The 20,873-nt window shown below is 39.0% G+C and overlaps 1 protein-coding gene across 5 annotated transcripts in view; it reads left to right on the forward strand.

Annotated features, from left to right (window-relative positions):
• DGKI (diacylglycerol kinase iota) overlaps positions 1-20,873 on the forward strand; it is a 445,797-nt gene that overhangs the window by 388,958 nt on the left and 35,966 nt on the right. For all 5 annotated transcript variants that reach the window (XM_046020805.1, XM_046020801.1, XM_046020799.1 and 2 more), the window contains one exon: positions 887-912. In XM_046020805.1, coding sequence (XP_045876761.1) covers positions 887-912 — 26 coding nt within the window. The remainder of the gene's footprint in view (positions 1-886; positions 913-20,873) is intronic.

Below are 20,873 nucleotides of genomic sequence, written 5' to 3' on the forward strand. Positions count from 1 at the left end.
GTCTGGTTTCTTGCCTTTCCCTTCAAAATTTTATCACCTGTTAGTTCAGAATTATACATCTCACTTCATCCCAAGGAAAGAATGAGCTGATAGAGTCAAGGCTGTATCATTCAAGTTTGAGGGGACTTGATCCTCAAGATTGTGTCTTATTGCTCAGAGTAGCTCTATGAGTGGTCAGCTGGGGAAGAAAGGTTTTTATTGTTTTTATTGTGAAGCATTGACATGATACTTCATAGGTGTCTTCCTAATGTAATTGGAACTTTTGCATATGTAAAAGTCATCAATTTATAAAAGTTCTGTGGGACCCCAGTGGTTGCGCTCGTGTCTCATCCTGGTTCTTACGGGTTTAGAGCTATGAGGCCTGCTCACAGAGGGCAGTCTGTGTCATGCTCACTTAAACCTTAAATTCCACAGAGTGGAAACAAAAAACGATAAAGATACATACCATTTATTTTACCTCTGTCTCATTTTTTACTGTCCAAGTAGATTTCTTTTTACTTACACTCAATCTAATGCTTATTTACATTCTCTGGAGGCCTGGCCTTTGGTGACATCACAGGATTCCATCCATTACCACATTACTATGACTTTTCTATTTGTATGTCATAAATCCAGACATAACTAAGTTTGTTGCAGTCCCGTGACATAGTGCAGTCAACTGAAATTTTATTAACCCCAACCACTCAACCAGTCTAGGTAAGCTTTGGGAGTGATCAATCAGAAAATACCATGTAACCAACATATTAATTACACTGCCTACTATGTTGACTTTCTATTTAATTGGATTTGGGGATAATATTTCTAGGAGATTATTCTTGATCATTATTGCATTTGTAATTATCATATCATTTACAAAACATTTATCATGCTTATTATCTCGTTTTAGGTCACCAGTCTCTTCAGAAGATCACGGTAAGAATCTGTCTTACTTATACTAATTCAAGATTAAAAGTTGAGTTCCATTCCTTGCATTTCACTGTCAGAGGAAAGAATTATTCAAGGAAATGTTTCTAAGATGTTGGCTTTGTGTTTTTTTCCATGTGAAATGTCATGCACTTTTAAAAACTCAGTGCATCCTAGCTAAATGTGATATCTTGTAATATCTTTAAATCCATTATAACCATTTTGGTTGACAAATATTATGAAGCTTGATGTATCTACCTGATTTTTGTCCCATCATTGGATACTTTTTGAGAGTTGGGGTTAGCCATGTAATTTCTCTGCATCACAGATTTTCATCTTTAAAATGAGAGTGTGTAGTAGGTACTCCCAAAAGTCCCTTCAAGATTGGATGTTGGAATTTGCCAAAAGTAGTAGAAGTCTGAAATGAACCTAATCAGTAGTGGTGTGAATTGTTACTCCACTGAGGTGAGTTATTCACATTTAAGACACAATTATTTCATTCAAAGGATAAAATGTATAGTTTTGTCACATCTACCTTTGGGAATTCATTTATTCAGTCAGTCTTTCAAAAATGTTCACCAAGTGTCTACAGTAGGTCCATGATGCTATAGAATCATGTTATGCAAATATGCTTTTGGGGGCCATCTGCAGATACAATGGAATATGTGACAGAATTTCTCCACTGAAAGAGCTTTGAGTCTAGTGGTGAAGGGGGTGGTAGAAAGATGCATACCTCCTGCAATATAAAGTAAAATGTGATTAATCTTACAAAGGGGAGATACTCCAGGACTCTGAGTAATACTGGCATTCCTCCTCATGCCATCCCTAAGTAGAGAAGGGCACCATTATGCATTCAGCCAACTAAGTATAACATAGGAAAGCTGCTGTCAGATTCCCTCTTCGTTCCCTTATTCTGTTCGGTCACTAAATTTTATTAATTCTGGTTTTCATATTTCTTTTGTTGCTATTCTCTTTTCCATCCCCACTGCTGTAGCTTAGAGGCTGTGTCTTACTTAGACTTTTAAAATTGCCTTAAAACTGATGTCCCCACCCTAGTTTTCCATCCTCTAATTCACTCTACCCCTGGAGAGCACCACACTGTTCTTCAGCAAAAATCTCCTCCCATTGCCTCTGGGTTGAAATTCTATCAAGTAGACCAATCGTTGTATTCAGCTTTCTGTTATTGTATTTTAATGTGGAATGGAAATCCTAAATGATGGAACCTTTGTTTCCTTCTACTGCTTTTTGCTTCTTTTGCCATCTTTCCCCCTTTCTTCTACCCATGCTGAATGTTGTAGCCATGTGGTATTGCATCTGTTTTCTGGAACTCACCATATGTTCCTATTTCCTGTTTTTATCTATACTGTTCTTTCTGACAGGAAGCTACTCCTTGTTGCAATATACACGGTTTATACTTACCATTTGAGACCTTGCTAATCATCTCATCCTCTCTGAGAGCTTTCTGACACACTTACCATTTACATGAAATATTTTTCTTCTAGAATTTAACACATAAATTTGATGCTTGACTTACCTGTCTCCCTGCTAGGCTGTGAGTTCTTTGATATAAATCCCAGTAAATAGCAAACATTCAATAAATGCTTATTACGTGAATGAGTTAAGGACAAAGAGAGGGAGTTTTAGGCAGGCATATTCTGCCATATCATAAGATCTCTCACAATATTGAAATGAAGATGCATCACATTCTCTGAAGATCATAGGGCAAATCGTGTGTAGACCTCTTAAATCAGTATAAGGTAACAAACCGCCTAATGATGACCTATTACAATGTGCTACTCTGCTCGCCAGTGTTGGTATGACTAGATTTTTTATTGCGTATTGTGGGATCATTGGGCTTCTAAGTTCCATTGATTCTAAACTTGTGTTTTGTTTTTATTTTGATCTAGGGTTTCCCTAAATGACTTGTTTGCTTTGGCCTTCCAGTCTATTAGAACTTATCCCCTATTTCCAAACAAGGGGTGTGGGGAGAACTTCTGAATTGTCAATCTGTGGTTTGCTAGTAATTCTTAAGGGATTATGAGCTATCGGTGAGCAGGTGGTGGTATCCTTGGAAGTCCTTGAAAAATGTCTACCACCAGAAAGACTTGCTCAGTATGAGTAACCCATTGGAATTCATTATTTTAAGAACTATATATGTGGGGGCGCCTGGGTGGCTCAGTGGGTTAAAGCCTCTGCCTTCGGCTCAGGTCATGATCCCAGGGTCCTGGGATCAAGCCCCGCATCGGGTTCTCGCTCAGCAGGGAGCCTGCTTCCTCCTCTCTCTCTGCCTGCCTCTCTGCCTACTTCTTGTGATCTCTGTCTGTCAAATAAATACATAAAATCTTAAAAAAAAAAAAGAACTATATATGTGATTAGTTAAAGAAACATTATCTGGATATGATGGCTTTTATATTTTTATGGCTTCAAAAGTTATTACATGTCTGTTCCTCTTAGTTTGATTCTGCAACTTCCAAAAACCACTCAAATATGTAATGTGAAATTTCAGTGCTGATTTGTCTAATCTTTTTACTTTTCCATCATCCTCTAGCCCAGGTATCCTTGGAAAATATTTTTATCCTTATCTTTTATCACCAAGATTTTCTACTAGCACTTAAAATATGTCTCCTCATGCCTATACATTTTTAAGTGTTCGTGTTTTCTGATTCACATTAAATCTCCTGAATATTCTATCAAGTGATAGAATGATATTACATTTGTACACGACAATGATATTATAATTTGCATGCTTTTAAGAATGGTAAGAAGTAAAAAATAAAAATTTTTTTTAAAAAGCATGGTAAGAAGTAACATTTTTGCTTTCTCAAACTTAGCGATAGAAAAATTGAGGCTCATTGGGCAAATGGATTATGAAATTGGGATATAAAGCCCCATGCCTCTTGACTTTCTATTTTGTTAGCTAACTTCCAGTGATCTTACTTTTCTCCCTAATAACAGTTGCTCTGGCTACCTTCAAAACAGATTTGTTCTTGAGAAAATCTAATTTTCCATAGACCAATATACCTGGCATTCTCAGTTCCCATGGATTACCTTTCATAGGAAAGAGGCTTGAATATCACGGCTCTGTCATTTACCCTCTCTTAGCCTCTACTTCCTTGCCTGTAAGGTGGAGTTTATCATATCTACCCTGCCTACCTCATGGGATTATGAGTTTAAGTGGGAGATCGTCTGTGAAATCACTTTCTAGTTGGCTAAAAGCACCACAAACACAACACTCTTATTGTCCAGGCACGGATGAGGTGTGAGTTTATTAGTGATATTTGCTGAGCATTGCGTTCTGTCTTTGAAAAGTTAAAAAGTATCCTGGGGGTGGAGGAGGGGCAGAAAACTGCTGTCATTAAATATTGTGTTTTTATTGGAAACCTTCTCATATCTGTATGAGGACGAGTGAAATGGTTAATACACAAGGCAGCTTATATTGGCAAAGGAAAGATACAATTCATGATTAGATGTGGGGTCCTATAGAAAACTGACCATATAAGGCATAAGTGAAATGTAAAATGTTCTAGTTGTATAATATAGTATCAGAGTCATTAAGAATAAAGGCTACAGTAGACACAGTAGATGTATTATCCTCGATTTTTTAGTGGGGGAAAACAGGCTCAAGGTGTTTAAATAACTTGCTTATGATCACACAGCGAGTAAGTGGTACAGTTAATTTTCAAACCCAGTTCTAACATCTACCTCTTGCTCATTTATGTACCCTGACTCTGGAAAACAAAAGAAATGATTGTCCACATTAAGGTGAATTGATAGAATTATTGAGAGGAAAAAAAAAAAAAACTCCCTCTAACAAGGGTTTATTTACTACCATGTAAGTAATCTCTTTTTAATGACAAAACAAAACAGAACAAAAATAACAGCCTGTCTCTCCTGCTGGGAATGATTTGTCCCCGTAGAAAAAGTAAATACCAATGTCACATTCTCTCATAATTAGTTAACTGAGTGAAACGAAGCTTCAGGGAAACCTGCCACACCAAATCCCAGTGGAAACATTACATTTTAATGTTACAGCTGCAACCTGGAGTCCTAGCCCTTGTCAGAAGATAAGCCTGGCAGTGATTGATTGCCCTGCCCTGGGAGTTTACTGCCTATCACCTCATCATTTAAATGGCCCTGGCAGCCCTTCCTGTGCCCAGGCTCCTTTGCCTGAGCTCTCAGATTCTGTGCTGTCATCTGAGGCTGCTTATTTTGGGAGCCCTCTGTGAATGCCTCTCTGCCGCTGCTACCTGGGGTCCTGCACAGGCAGACTGTCTTCAGCTAATGTCTGCTCACTTCCCAAACACAGGACAGTCCCTGACTCTCTTGCAAGGCAGTGCCAACAATCTGATTCCCCCCAGGGGTCTGAAGCAGGCATCCCCTTCCTGTCCTCCCTCCTAGACCTGTTGGCAGTAATGGCTCTCACATGACATGGTAGCTTTTTTGTTGCAACAGTAACCCACTGGACAAGAGTAGGAGTAACAGGTATGGGGAAATAAAAAATTTTAATGACCACAATCACTAGCGTAAGTGCCCAAAGAGGAGTCTCCTATCGGACTTGGACGCGGTTTTCCTTTGCAGTAGGTTGTGCAAAACAAAAACAAAAGAAAACCCAAAAACCACACATTGTCCAGTGGTCTAAAGCTCTTTCATATATCAGTAACTATCTTTTGGCTCAAAGTCATAGATTTTTTTTCTACAGTAAAAACATATATGTACATATATGCAGTTTTACTGATACAGTGTTCATAAAAATGTACAAAACATTTACAAGCTCCATTTAAATGATAACCAAAAGGAACTACAGCTTGCCCAGCCCCCAGCCTAAGAAATAAAACATTTACAGTCATCTAGAAGCTTCTTGTTTCCCTTTCTGTTTCCATTCCCTTCCCTCTCCTGCAGAGATACCTCTATTCTGCTTTTTTGCTAAGAATTTCCTTGTTTCTTTTGATCATTTTACTACATATACACATATTCCACATATGAATGTGTGTATATATATATATATTCCAGATATGTGTGTGTGTGTAGATTGGCTTATATTGAACTTTCATAAATTGAATCCTGTTGTAACTTCTTTTGTCCAAAATGTTTTTGTGATGCATCGTTGCTGAGTGCCTTACTGAGTATATTTATTTCATTAATTTTTCATGCATAGTATTCTATTGTATGAACATATGTTTATATTTCCAAATTCTGACGAATGTTTGTGTAGACTCCAGGGTTTTTGGTTTTGCTTTTTTTGCTATTGCAAACAATATCATTATGAACATTCTTTTTTATAATTCCTCCAGCTTCCATATATAAGCATTTTCCTAGGGTTTAAACCTGGGGATGGCATAGTTAGGTGGTAGGTTATACACCTATTTAAGTTACCACATAATGGCAAGTTGTTTTCCGAAGTAATCATTCTAGTTTACCCTCACAACTGCAGTCAAGAAGAGTTCCCGTTGACCCACATCCTTGCCAACACTTGATGTTGACTAACGAAAAATATTTTCCCAATCTGGTGGGAATGTCAAATGGTATCTTGGGGTTTTAATTTGTGTGAAATGATTACACATCACATTAAGCATTTTTCATATAAGCCATTTGTGTTTACTTTTCTTTTTTTTTTTTTTTTAAAGATTTTTATTTTTTATTTTTTTATTTATGACAGAGAGAGATCACAGGCAGAGAGGCAGGCAGAGAGAGTGAGAGGGAAGCAGGCTCCCTGCCAAGCAGAGAGCCCGATGTGGGACTCGATCCCAGGACCCTGAGATCATGACCTGAGCCGAAGGCAGCAGCTTAAACCACTGAGCCACCCAGGCGCCCTGTGTTTACTTTTCTATGAAATGTTATTTTATTTCTTTTGCCCATTTTGCCCCCCCTCCGGGTTGTCTTTTTCTTAATGATTCATAAACATCTCTATGGATTCTAGGTAAAGGTTTTTTGTTGGCTATGTGTCATAATTTTTTTTCCCAGTTTGTGGTTTATCTTTCCAAACTTTTGTGAGAAATAGGTATTCTTTAATGTAATGTAATCAAATTATTAATATTTTCTCTATGGTGTCTACCTTTGGTATGTTCTTTAAAGAAATCTTGTCATAGGATAGAGTATCCTAAGGATATTCTCCCATTATTTCTTCTACTGTTTTTATAGTGTTAACTTTCAATTGTGTCCTTATTATCTTGGAAATGATTTTGTGGTTTGAGAGAGATAAAAGTACAATTTTATTTTGATTTTTTTCATGTATGTACCAGTCATTGTTATTTATTTCCTTCGCTGACTTGCAAAACCTATTCTATCTTCCCCTCCCCTGTATGTGGGTTTCTAGATTCTCTTTTCTCTTTTATTGATCTGTATGTCAATTCCTGTCCAATGCACATTGTTTTAATTGCTCTAACTTTGGTAAAATCTTGCTATCAGGGAGAGCACATACTCTAAAATTTGTTCTTCAACAATGTCTTAATTTTACTTGGACCTTTGCTCCTTCCTATAAATTTTAGGAGCCCTTCATCAAGTTTTATTTCATAATTTTCATGGAAGTGGCATGAATCTATAAATCAGTATAGAGAGAATTGATATTAGGACAATGAGTCTTTCCATCTCAAACCATTTCACTTTACATTTAATTGTTTTTTTAAGACTAACTGGCCTTTTGAAATGCCTGTCCATAGAATTTATTAATTTTCTTCATGAAGGATTTAGCCATCTGTTGTTAAATGTATTCCTACTTACTTTACCCTTTTTGGTGATCTTTTATATCTTAAAAATTGTATTTTCTAGGGGCACCTGGGTAGCTCAGTGAGTTAAGCCTCTGCCTTCGGCTCAGATCACGGTCTCAGGATCCTGGGATTGAGGCCCACATCGGGCTCTCTGCTCAGCAGAGAGTCTGCTTCCCCTCTCTCTCTGCCTGCCTCTCTGCCTACTTGTGCTCTCTCTCTCTGTGTGTCAAATAAATTAAAAAAAAAAAAAAACTTTAAAAAATTTGTATTTTCTAAATGATCATTGTTGGCACAGTCAAATGAAATTCACTTAGAATCTTATTTCAAATTTCTTGTTTCAAAATCTTGGTTCAAGCCTCCTGCTTAAGTTTTACATTCATAAACTCTACTTTAGGGGTCTTTTATGAGGCAGGAATTCTGCAGAGATATTATCATCTGCAAGTAATGAGAACTTTGTTTCATTCTTTCCAATGATTATGCTTTGTTATATATTTTTCTGGTCCTTTCTGTGCTGATTAGAACAGTACAGTATTGAATGAAGTGGAGATAGACAGTGTCCTTGATTTGTTCCTGATCTCAGAGTGGCTGGCATCCACAAGTCACCAGTAAATGTGAAGTTCACTACGAGGTGAACAGCCCTGGTGATGCTGGTTGTTTGTAGAGAGCCTCTTCAGGATTTTCCCCTTGCAGCCAAATGTGTTAAATTCAACAGGTATTAGAATTTTAATGAATGCTTTTTTCTTTATCTTTTGAGATAATGATTTTTCTTTCTTTGGTGTTGTGGTGTACTTCATTTTCTAGTAGAAACCAGTATCATATGCATGAGATAAATTCAAATTGGTTATTATATTTATCTCCTTTATATATTGTTGGATTCAGTTTGCTCCTATTCTGTTTAGAATTTTTGCATCCATGGTCATCCTTGTGATGGGCCTCTCATTTGCCTTTCTATTGTACAGAGCATGTATGATATACCTAGCTTTATAAAAGAAATTAGAAAGTATTTCCCTGTTTTCTAATCTCTGGAAGACTTTTGTATAACACTTGTTTTATTGATCTTTGGAATACTTTAAAAAATCCCATCAGTAAAACTATCTGGGGATGTCATTTCCTTGGTAGGAAAAAGTTCAATTGCAGATTCATAGTATGTGTTTATAGAGATAGTCAGATTCTCTATTTCTTGTTACTGGTAACTTTTTTTTTTTTTAAGGAATTCATCTACTAAAGTTTTTTCCATTTTTGGCATTAATTTTTTATAATATCTAGTTATCTGTGAGATCTAAAGTTACATCTATCTTTTCATTTTTAATATTGTTTGTGCTTGCTTCTCTTTCTTGTGTCTTCCCCCTTCACCACACCCCACAGGCCTTGGAGCTCTCATTATTTTATGACTTTTTTCAAGAAACTGTTTTTTAGCTTCACTGGTCTTATTGGTATTATATATTTGTTTTCTTTGTTGTTGGTTGCTTATCTTTATCCTTTATTCTAATCATTTGGCTTATGGTTATGCTTTCTTCTACTTCTACTTTTTTCTAACATAGACAATTTATTTTTTCAAAGATACAGATTTATTTGAGAGACCGAGAGAGAAAGAGAGTGCACACAAGCATAAGCATGGGGGAGGGGTAGAGGGAGTGGGAGAAGCAGGTTCCCTGTGAGCAGGGAGGCCTGTGCGGGGCTCAGTCCCAGGACCCTGGGATCATGACCTGAGCTAAAGGCAGAAACAACCAATTGAACCACCCAGGCACCTATTACAAACAATTTAAGTATATGAACATTATCTGAATGCTTTCCCTTCTCTGTGCATCTCCTGGATTCTGTGTAGATGCCTGATAGACCTTTTGATGCTATCCTGTATGTGTCCTACTCTCTTTTATATTTTATTTCTCCTTGTTTCTCTGGAATGCATCCTGGATAATTTCTTCAACATTGTTTTCTTGTTTTTTACTGATTTGTGTTTATGTGTTTTAGATTATTCTTTGAGCCACTCATTTCCTTGGACCTTTATGCACCAGAGCTCTTTAAGTCCTTCAGAGAGATTTGCCAGTCGCCAAAGAAAACTACCAAACTTGATTAATTTAAATTCAATTCTCCATTTGTGAGTGTGTGTGTGTGTGTGTGTGTTTGTGTGTGTGTGTGCGCTTATTTGTTTCTTGTTTTAACTACTTAGGGAACACAGACATTAATTCAGAGTTCACAGTGTTCAGCAATAAATTCACATAAGAGTTTACTTGTTTTGGGTTTTATGTCCACACAGCATCAAGTTTTCTTGTTAAATCCTTTGTAGGCTTTATTATTCATTCTGTATTGATTTAGCTCTTCGGGAGCACAATTTTATATGGGAGTCTATTTGGGCAGGTTTCTGGCTTTATTTTCTGTATCACGTGCCTCACACCGACATCAAAGGGTGGCTCAAAATTCTCAGCATGTCACAGAAACCTTTAGGGCATCCGGTAGTTTGGGTATCTGTGAATCTGCTAGGATCAGTGGATTCACTTTATTTAATGGGTTTATGGATTCCTTACTGTCTCTTTTAATAGTAGGGAATGAGTGTGCATGATGAGTTTTATTTTTGTTGTAAAATGAAACAAATATATAGCTTGCCATAATATGTATGTATATAATATATGTATATATTTTATATATATATATATATATATACATACATACATAATCATGGTAATATACTCATAACCATCACTCAGGCCAAAATATGGAATTCCTTCCATGTGTCTTCATCCTGTATGCATATCTCCAGGCCTCTAAAAGTAACCACTATCTTGGCTTCTGTTTTTTTTGTTTTGGTTTGGTTTTGGTTTTTTGGGTTTTTGGGGGTTTTTTTGGTAGGGTTTTTTGGGTTTTTTTGCATATCTATAAAATCTTGTTTCTCACTCAAGTTTTATCTAGCACACTCTAGATACTGTAGTTTAATCTTGCCCATTTAAAAACATAGTATGTCTTTTAGGTCTCTTTTTTTTTTTTTAAAGATTATTTATTTTGTTTGACAGAGAGAAATCACAATTAGGCAGAGAGGCAGGCAGAGAGAGAGGGAAGCAGGCTCCCTGCTGAGCAGAGAGCCCAATGCGGGACTCGATCCCAGGACCCTGAGATCATGACCGGAGCCGAAGGCAGCGGCTTAACCCACTGAGCCACCCAGGCGCCCCTTAGGTCTCTTTTAAACATATACTCTCCATCTATTCTTTTCTTTTACTTAGAATTTATCTTTGAAGTGCTCAAGCCATTTGAACTACAGACTTTCACGTGGGGGATTTGGCTGAGTGAGTGAACACTGACACACAGAGACTTGATCAAACTCAGGTCTCATCTCTTTGGCAAGTCTATTGGTGAGAATGTGTTATTTGATCAAGGGCAAGTGATATCTGGATTTTGCTGTTTTATTGATGTCCAATACCTAGATTTATTAATCGAGGTTATGAAATTTGCTGTTCTAATTCTACTTTGGGGGATTTTGCAATTCTGTTATTTTATAAAGAGCCACTTCTTCTCCTCTAATGTTTGATGACTCAGTGAAACAGGCCTTCAGGAAAACAGAATAAATGTTCAAGTCTGTCCTTTTATTTATCTGGTTATCAAATTAATTAGTTGAAACCTTATGACTGTAAAAAAATGACCAATTTTCAAAAATCTTGACGAATCATGATTTTTTTTTTAAGTAGGCTCCATGCCCAATGTGGGCCTTAACCTCAAAACTCAAGAGATCAAGAGTAGCATACTTTAATAATCGAGCCAGTCAGGTACCCCATGAATTTTAACATATTTCATGAACTTCAGTACATTCTAGTTATTATTCTCATTGAAGATTAAATTTTTCTGTTTGGCAAGAAGGAAGTCCCTTCATGTTGACTTCTAAGTCCTCCTAACATTGCTCTAATATTCTTAGATAATTTCCTTGATACCCAGCAAAAAAGGTGTTTCAGGTTCATCTTTTTGTAGTTTTTGCTTTTTGCCTTAGATACCATTTCTCTAAAACCTCTAAGATGCTTTCAAAGAAAAATAGTATTTCAAACCAGAATTTGGGCAGTAGATACTACTAATTCATTGTTTCTTGTTGAGATAAAATAGTTATATTTGCATTCAGGATGTGTGTGTGTGTGTGTGTGTGTGTGTGTATTCATATATACATGCTCAATCTTTTATTTTAGCCCACACAATTCAACTAGAATTACTGAAAGAAATTAAAACATATTTCCTAGCATTGTTATTGATTTATGATATATTGGAATTAAAATCATATAGCCACTGCACAGTATAATTTCTCCCTTTTAATATTCATTTTTGACCTAGTTGCAGAAGTAACTAATTAATGCTCATCACAAGTCTTTATGTTGAAATATCTCTATTTATTTTGATTTTCTGAACTACATTTTCCATTATATCCCTTAGGAAAATCTCTTGAAAACATTATCTTTTGGGTTATTTCATGTAATAGCTTGTCTGGGACTTTTACCCTTAAAAATTGGTTCTGGCCCATACAGACTCATCATGTCACACGTGATAAAAAGCATTGCTTTTAAAGTCTGGATATTTTCCTTATAAAATTTTTTTTTCTTTGTCTAGATACCCAAAGGATTTTTTTTTAAGACTTATTTATTTTAGAGAGAGAGCATGAGCAGAGGGAGGGAGGGAGAGAGAATCCACAAGCAGTCTCCCCAGTGTGGGTGGGGCTTGATCCCACGACCCTGAGACTATGACCTGAGTGGGAACCAAGAGTCAGCCACTTAACCTACTGAGTCCCCCAGGTGCCCCAAGATATTTTTCTTTAATGTCCAATACTTTTCTGAAAATATAACTCGGCGTAGATCATTTTGAGACATTCCTGTTCTCAGGTACATGATACACTATTTAAATATCCTGTTCAGTTTTTATATTTCCAACAGTATTCTTGAATAAAGTATTTATATGTGTTCTCTTCTCTTGCTTTTGTTTTCTTCTTCAGGAGCTCCTTTTGTATGTTTGATCTTCTCTATGTATCTTTAACATTTGTCATTTCCTCTCACATTCTTTTTGCCCTTTTCCTTCTTTAAAAGTTTCATTATCTGTTTGTTCTACTTTTCTTAAGACTTTATTGGTTGAATTTATTTATTTCTGTGTTCCTTCTAGGTTGTCTTCATTGGAAAATGATTTCTTTCCCTCTTATTTCTAGTTCTTTGTTGAATGACATAATTTCTGAATTATTCTGTTTAATGCTATTCTTTTTTTTTTAGCATTTTTTATTTATTTATTTTCAGCATAACAATATTCATTGTTTTTGCACCACACCCATTGCTTCATGCAATACGTGCCCTTCTTATTACCCACCACCAGGTTCCCCAACCTCCCACCCCCCGCCCCTTCAAAACTCTCAGGTTGTTTTTCAGAGTCCATAGTCTCTCATGGTTCCTCTCCCCTTCCAATTTCCCTCAACTCCCTTCTCCTCTCCATCTCCCCATGTCCTCCATGTTCTTTGTTATCCTCCACAAATAAGTGAAACCATATGATACTTGACTCTCTCTGCTTGACTTATTTTGCTCAGCATAATCTCTTCCACTCCCGTCCATGTTGCTGCAAAAGTTGGGTATTCATCCTTTCTGATGGAGGCATAATACTCCATCATGTATATGGACCACATCTTCCTTATCCATTCATCCGTTGAAGGGCATCTTGGTTCTTTCCACAGTTTGGTGACCGTGGCCATTGCTGCTATAAACATTGGGGTACAGATGGCTCTTCTTTTCACTACATCTGTATCTTTGGGGTAAATACCCAGTAGTGCAATTGCAGGGTCATAGGGAAGCTCTGTTTTTAATTTCTTAAGGAATCTCCACACTGTTTTCCAAATTGGCTGCACCAACTTGCATTCCCACCAACAGTGTAAGAGGGTTCCCCTTTCTCCACATCCTCTCCAACACATGTTGTTTCCTGTCTTGCTAATTTTGGCCATTCTAACTGGTGTAAGGTGATACCTCAGTGTGGTTTTAATTGGAATCTCCCTGATGGCTAGTGATGATGAACATTTTTTCATGTGTCTGATAGCCATTTGTATGTCTTCATTGGAGAAGTATCTGTTCATGTCTTCTGCCCATTTTTTTGATATGATTATCTGTTTTGTGTGTGTTGAGTTTGAGGAGTTCTTTATAGATCCTGGATATCAACCTTTTGTCTGTACTGTCATATGCAAATATCTTCTCCCATTCCGTGGGTTGCCTTTTTGTTTTGTTGACTGTTTCCTTTGCTGTGCAGAAGCTTTTGATCTTGATGAAGTCCCAAAAGTTCATTTTCTCTTTTGTTTCCTTTGCCTTTGGAGACATATCTTGAAAGAAGTTACTGTGGCTGATATCAAAGAGGTTACTGCCTATGTTCTTCTCTAGGATTCTGATGGATTCCTGTCTCACGTTGAGGTCTTTTATCCATTTTGAGTTTATCTTTCTGTACGGTGTAAGAGAATGGTCGAGTTTCATTCTTCTACATCTAGCTGTCCAGTTTTCCCAGCACCATTTATTGAAGAGACTGTCTTTTTTCCATTGTATATTTTTTCCTGTTTTGTCGAAGATTATTTCACCATAGAGTTGAGGGTCTATATCTGGGCTCTCTACTCTGTTCCACTGGTCTATGTGTCTGTTTTTACGCCAGTCCCACACTGTCTTGGTGATCACAGCTTTGTAGTAAAGCTTGAAATCGGGTAACGTGATGTCGCAGTTTTGTTTTTGTTTTTCAACATTTCCTTAGCAATTCGGGGTGTCTTCTGATTCCATACAAATTTTAGGATTATTTGCTCCAGCTCTTTAAAAATACTGGTGGAATTTTGATTGGAATGACATTAAAAGTATAGATTGCTCTAGGCAATATAGATATTTTAACAATGTTTATTCTTCCGATCCAAGAGCATGGAACGGTCTTCCATCTTTTTGTGTCTTCTTCAATTTCTTTCATGAGTGTTCTGTAGTTCTAATGCTATTCTTAATACTGTGTATCACTTTACCAATGCCATTAAGGTTATTTCAAATGGTATGCTATTATTTTTCGAGCCAGTTTTTGTGGTACACTTTTATTGCTGCTAGGATTTTATTCTGTTCTTTATTCTTTTTTTTCCCTAAAATAACTTCATATAACATTTTGCTTTCTTTGCTATTTTTATACGAAATTCATTTTTCTGAATTGTGGAAAGAAAAATACGTTCAGTTAGCTATTCTCACTTCAAAAGGCTCTTTTTTTCTGTGGGTTTGGTGTCCTGTTGAATTGTGGTGGCTTGCTTTCTCAGACTTCCTGGTTTTAATCCATATCCTCGCTTTTATCCAGACCTTGTCCTTTACTCCTGTTGGCTGTATTCAGCTCAGTGTGCATTCCACTCGGAAAGTCAGCCTCAGTCCTGACTTTGGGTCCTGTCTTGAAGAGGCGTCCTAGGTGGTCAGTTTTGAAAGTTCCCAGGAGTTGCAGTGCTCTGGGCACTTCAGTTTTTCCTGGGGCCCCTTGTGAGGATTTGTCAAGTGAATGGGAACAGCTTCTGAGGCTGTTCTCATACGGGCGCCCTGGACTTTTCCAGGACCACCTGTTGGCTCTTTTGGGGCATTCCTGCCATCAGGATCAAGTGCATCAGCTGCCCCCACTGCCTTCCTGGGCTCTCTACAGACACTGGGAGAATTCATGTCTTTAGGCTGTTAATGGCCTCTCCCCAGCCATTTGTAATCTTGAAGTTTATGAGGCTATCTTGTTACCTTCTTTTGAGGATTGACCATGTGTTTTGGTTCTTTTCCTCTTTTTTTTTTTTAAGATTTTATTTATTTATTTGACAGAGAGAGAGAGATCACAAGTAGCCAGACAGGCAGGCAGAGAGAGAGGCAGAAGCAGGCTCCCTGCTGAGGAAAGAGCCTGATGTGGGACTCAATCCCAGGACCCTGAGATCATGACCTGAGCTTAAGGCAGAGGCCCAACCACTGAGCCACCCAGGCGCCCTGCGTTTTGGTTCTTTTACCAAGTTTCTCTGTCTGTCTCTGTGGGGATTCAGATGGGCAATAGGGAGGGCACTTGTGAGGAGCACTGAGTATTGTATGCAAGTGATGGATCACTAAATTCTGCCCCTGAAACTACTATTACACTGTATGTTAACTAACTGAAGTTTAAATGAAAGCTTGGGAAAAAGACAAAAAGAAGCATTCAAAAAGTCTGCTGCAACTATTACCACCACCTTCCCATATTTCCTGATTTTTTTTTTTTAATCCATCATTTTAGCTTTAATTGTTAGGGAAGGTTAGTGTCTGTGATTCCCCTTATTATCAAGAAGAGAGCCCTATATTCATCTTTATTCAAATAAAAATTCAACATCTTGAAAGTTATATATATTTTTAAATTTCTGCTAGCCCCTGAAAGTGAAAAATTAAAACAAGAATAATTTATTTTTGAGAAACTCAGAATGGAGGAATTAATTAGGGTTTGTGTCCTTGTGTTTCAGCCAAATAATTTCAACTACTCCTTTGGAATTATGTGGGATAATAGACTCTGAGGCATACTTAAAACTTAAAAATATGTCAGTGTTTATTAAAACTTAATCAGTGCCAGGTGTTGTCCTAAGGTCTGTTCTGTTAAGCCTTAGAGTTTAAATGTTTTCTTTTAGGTCACACCAAATGAGTATATACTGAACCAACCACTCCATAGATTTTAGATATATTTAGTCTACAAAACAATCATAGTAATACTATTATTCCCACTTTACAGATGAGGAAACTAAAGCACAAACCTTATAGGTGACTTGTCCAAGGTCCCATGCATAACTGGTAAGGCTTAGAGCTTGGATTTACACTCAGGTAATCTGTCTAGATCCAGATCCCATTCTCAGCCACTCCTCCATACAGTCCCTCAATAGCACTGCTAAGTGTTGGGCTCATGTGATAGGAAATCTTGATTCTTTGGTTGAATGGAGAGCTCCTAATTACTGGGTAGTAATTTATCCTTAAAAATGAGGTATATATTCTTTCCATAGCAGTGGCCAGCACCCTTGATGTAGAAGGTTTCAAAGATGTGTTTTTGATCCACTGCTCCTATCCTCATACTTCCATAATCAAGGAAATCGTTTCCTCAATCAAGGAAACTAATCAAGGAAAACAATTCCCTGCCGATAGCATCCATTTTTAAAAGGGTAGAATTCTTGAAAGGTAGCTATTTCATAACAGGAAGACAATATTATGAACAGAATAGTAGTGTAGATTATGAAAGCTGGATGTTTTTCACTTTTATTTTAAGCTGTTTATTAGTAAAATGCAATGAGTAAAGTAAACTCAGTAATGATACAGATGGAAACCTCATAGATCTTTTAATTGCCTCACTGGGAAGAGTTTTCAGTATTGGTCATCACGGTGTGCCACTTTGCAATGACTTTGGGCTAGCTAATGCAAAGTTGCTGGAGTGTTCTTTTTGTCCCATACTCTGATTCTGACTATGCAATCCCCCATTGGCTTTGTAATTAGATTCAAACATTTTAGTGCTCACTTTTGAGGCCCTTTCTTACCCTGGTCTAGTTCACGTTGCTTTAGTGAATTGTTTCTCCTCCCCAGCTTGTGGGCCCCTCTCCAGGTTCCTCTACTTTATATGCACCAAGCCATATGGCTTATATCACCTCCTACCTTCTCTCTGGCAGACCACCTTCCTTGTCTTTCATTCAAGTCCCCTCTTTGGTGCTCATTAATTCCCGCATGTTGGAACCACCTCCATAGCTTCTAGGGACAAACAATGATGAATTTTCCTGACAACTCAAATGCCCACAATTTTCCCTTCCCTATTCACTTACTGTTTTTTTGAGTGGATTCCAAATTTCTCCCCCCATGGGTGGTGTTGCCCTTCTTATTTGACTATGAGCCCAGTGAATAGAGATGTTGCCCCATGCTATGCTGTGCCCTGGCACAGAATTGATTTTCTCCATACAAATCTCACTGTTACATTCGCTGCTGTATGTGGTGTTGGCAAACAGACACTTTCAATACACATCTTTGAATTCCGTTGTAGCCTCATTAACATTGTTCCCTGTTGTAGAAGATAGGTTAGTCCTGGTCCTTTTCCAAAGAAATTCAGTTGGTAATGTGCTGAAAAAAATGGCCTTTTATGGTGGTCTCACTCGGTGCTCCCCAAAGACTGTGTGAAAGGAAAGGAATAAAAATGACAGCATGCTTTTCTTTGGCTAGCCTTCTTTCACATTTCCTAGGAAAACAGACAATCACTGCTGATTAAAAAACAAAATAAAACAGAACAAGCAAGCAAAACAAAACCCAAACCCCTGGGCTTTCCAGAATCAGGTTATATCACTTTCTGTGTGTCCTGACCCTGCTCCTCTCTCTCTCCTCCCCCCTTCTTAAATCTCACTGTTAACTATAACCACATAATCCTTTGATCCTGTGGTTTCCTTGGAGGGCTTTGTCGGTGACCATCGTCTAATTATCTTTTGAAGCCTCATTAGAGATGAGTGTATGTTGAGTGGGAGGAGTGCTCTTTACTGAGATTCACCTACAACTTGGCTTGAGTTTCCCTGGCCTCAGAGAATATTCCAAGTACTTATAACACTGCAAAATAAGAACATGTCAAGAAAGGAGAGAGGAGGGGAGAAAGCTAACCCCCTGGTTTGTTTGTACGCAGACAGGTCAGAAGAGGTCATCAAAGAAGGTCGTGTGTCATGGCTCCTTTGGTCGCCGATGAAGCTGTCACAGATCTCATGCCTGTAGATCGGTCACTTGTCCCCCAGGGAAGTGTGTGAAAGGGCTCGGCAGCTGCCTGACTTGGTCTCTGTGTAGTCATCTATAAGAGCAGAAATGAAGAATCAAGTTGTGCTTCCTTTTCAAAGTTTACCATGTTTACTTAGGCCTTCTGCTGTATGAAATGATAGGACCTGAGCTGTGTCTACACCCCTGTCCCCAAGTGGCTGAGCAGATACACTGGCAGTGACATAGTAGGTCCTGACAAAGTGGTCACTGTTACTCCATTTGTCTTTGTCTACTTGACTAGAGAAACCCCGGGATCCAACAAACACCTTTTCCCCAGTGAGCTCCACCAAAAACTTCTTTGTTCTGGGGATGCCTTCCTCCTGCAAAGAGCTATGTGGGTGCTGGTGGCCGCTTGCCCTGAAGGACGGTCTTGGCCCAAGCCTCCCTTATCATGCTGACCCGTTGCAAAACACTAGAATGTCTTCTCACTTTTTCAGTCGGTTCCTGGAAGAGCAGCCCTGGATGTTTCACAGTGTTCCAGACTGGCACATTCTGGTTGGAAGCGGTTTTTTCTGTGTGAATTTTTGTGTGGCCATGCTCTCTGCACTAGCTCCTTAGGACCGTAGAAATGGCCCTCAGTCCAGCTCGTTTTCAAGCTAACAAGGTCAATGAAATGCTGCCCCATCTGGCCAGCCTTCTGAGTCAGTCCTCATCTGCTGGGTGCACTCGGGGTGCTCGGCTTATCAGGGTACAACGGTTGCAGCTACACGCAGCATGCCTTCTTCTGGCCAACATGGCGGCACATGGCGCCTAGAACCAGTTCCTTCCTACAGCATTTCCTTTCCCCAGCACTTACATTTCTTTCTGTAGCCTTCCTCGTCAGAGCTGGGGAAGCATAGGGCATGGAGACGCTATGGCTGTCTTCCTCATGGCTGACCAGAGATGTGAGGGCGAGAGAGGACCTCTTTTCACCCCCTAATGACACCCTAGTACTGTCTGTCACCAAGTGAGGGAGAAGTGTGGTGCCCTGTCTTGGAAGTGACTCTCGCACGTTTCCATCTTGGCTTTGCCACGTGTAAGCCATGTGGCCTCGAGCAAAATGACTTAACCTCGTGAAGCCTCAGTGTGTCGTCCTGAATGGGGATGATGACAGTCATCAGTACATATCAAGCAGTAGTAGCATGAGGATTAACTTAGATAGTATTTAGCTCCATGCTTAGTGCATAGTTGACTTGCAAATGTTCACAAAAGAAAGGGACAGGCAGGAGAGTAGATGTGCCCAAGAGAGCAGGAGGAGCTGTCACTGTCAAATCCCCAAAGCGGGAGGATCTTTTTCTATAAATAGACCTGCTGTGTCATATTTGCATGGACTTAGGGATATTCTTCAAGCGTACAGGCTTCTGACTTTGCTGGAACTAAACATGTGCTTCAGGTTACACCCCCACGGGCAGAGAGTGACTCGTTTTGTTCTGGGCAGTGGACACTTGAGTGTGGCTGGTAGCGGCGGGCAAGGACAAGAGTGTTGTCTCAGAGTGGGGGGACCCGGCCGGGCCCCAGCTCTGTTCTCCTCAGGGTGGGGGCGTCTGGGGTAGATCATATCCCCTTAGGCCTTGGTCTCTTCGGAGATCAGGCAGAGCTGGCCACCATGTAAGGCATCTTCTGTCCTCTAGACTCGGGCCTCCAAGCCACAGAAGAATCCTGGGCAATGAGATACATGAGGAGAACCCCAAAATGTCACCTTCAGTTTTGGGAAGGTGTTTGGGAGACACCCATGTCCTGCTTTCTATGGGGCAGGTGTGTGGATTCCTACCAAGGAGTGAGTGCTGGTCTTGCTATTTCTGCTGGTGATGACACATGGCCCTGCTGTTTCCACACCTCGCCAGATTTGCCTCCTGAAAAGAAAGAAAATCAACTTTGCAAATGCATAAATGCCGCAGGCCGCTTTCACACTGGTAATGAAATACATTGCTATTTAATTATGCAGTTTCCAGCTTTTCTCCTGACAAAGCAAGGCCCCTGTGCTTATCAAAAAAAAAAAAAGGATTTGTAATCAGCCAGAGCCCACTCACTTTTGCACAGTCTGGTGACATTTCCATCCGCTCTTGTGCCCCACTAAGTAAAGGCCATGATTTCAGCCATTGCCAAAAAAAATAATAATAATAATTAGAGGTGGTGTTTTATAAGACCACAAAAAAGGTCATGGAAACCACATTGTGTAGCCGCTTGTTGTATTTCTCTGACTGTGTGCCTCTCTGGACCCCATATCTTCCCTAATTCTGCGGACTCCTCAGAAAGCACAGCTCACCCCAAGATGTTCTTTGGGCATCTGATTTCCCAGCGGTCTTTCTAGTTAAGCTCCTTTTATGTTTGAGGAAGAGAGTGATGGTCTTGCAAAGCTGGATTCTGAAAATGGAGTTGGTGAGTGATTTTCAGTGACTTTAAAAAAAAAAAGTTTTGGGCCTCATATCACTCTTTGCATCTCAGAAGCTCTTCTTCTCGGATGCTCTCCCCACTCCCTCCCTGCCTCCTTTCTCCCTACCCCCCATCCTAGACATCCCACTTTCTCAAGGGAGACTGCTTATCG

This window comes from Meles meles, chromosome 10, assembly GCF_922984935.1.
Source record: "Meles meles chromosome 10, mMelMel3.1 paternal haplotype, whole genome shotgun sequence".
In the NCBI taxonomy this organism is placed as follows: Eukaryota; Metazoa; Chordata; class Mammalia; order Carnivora; family Mustelidae; genus Meles; species Meles meles.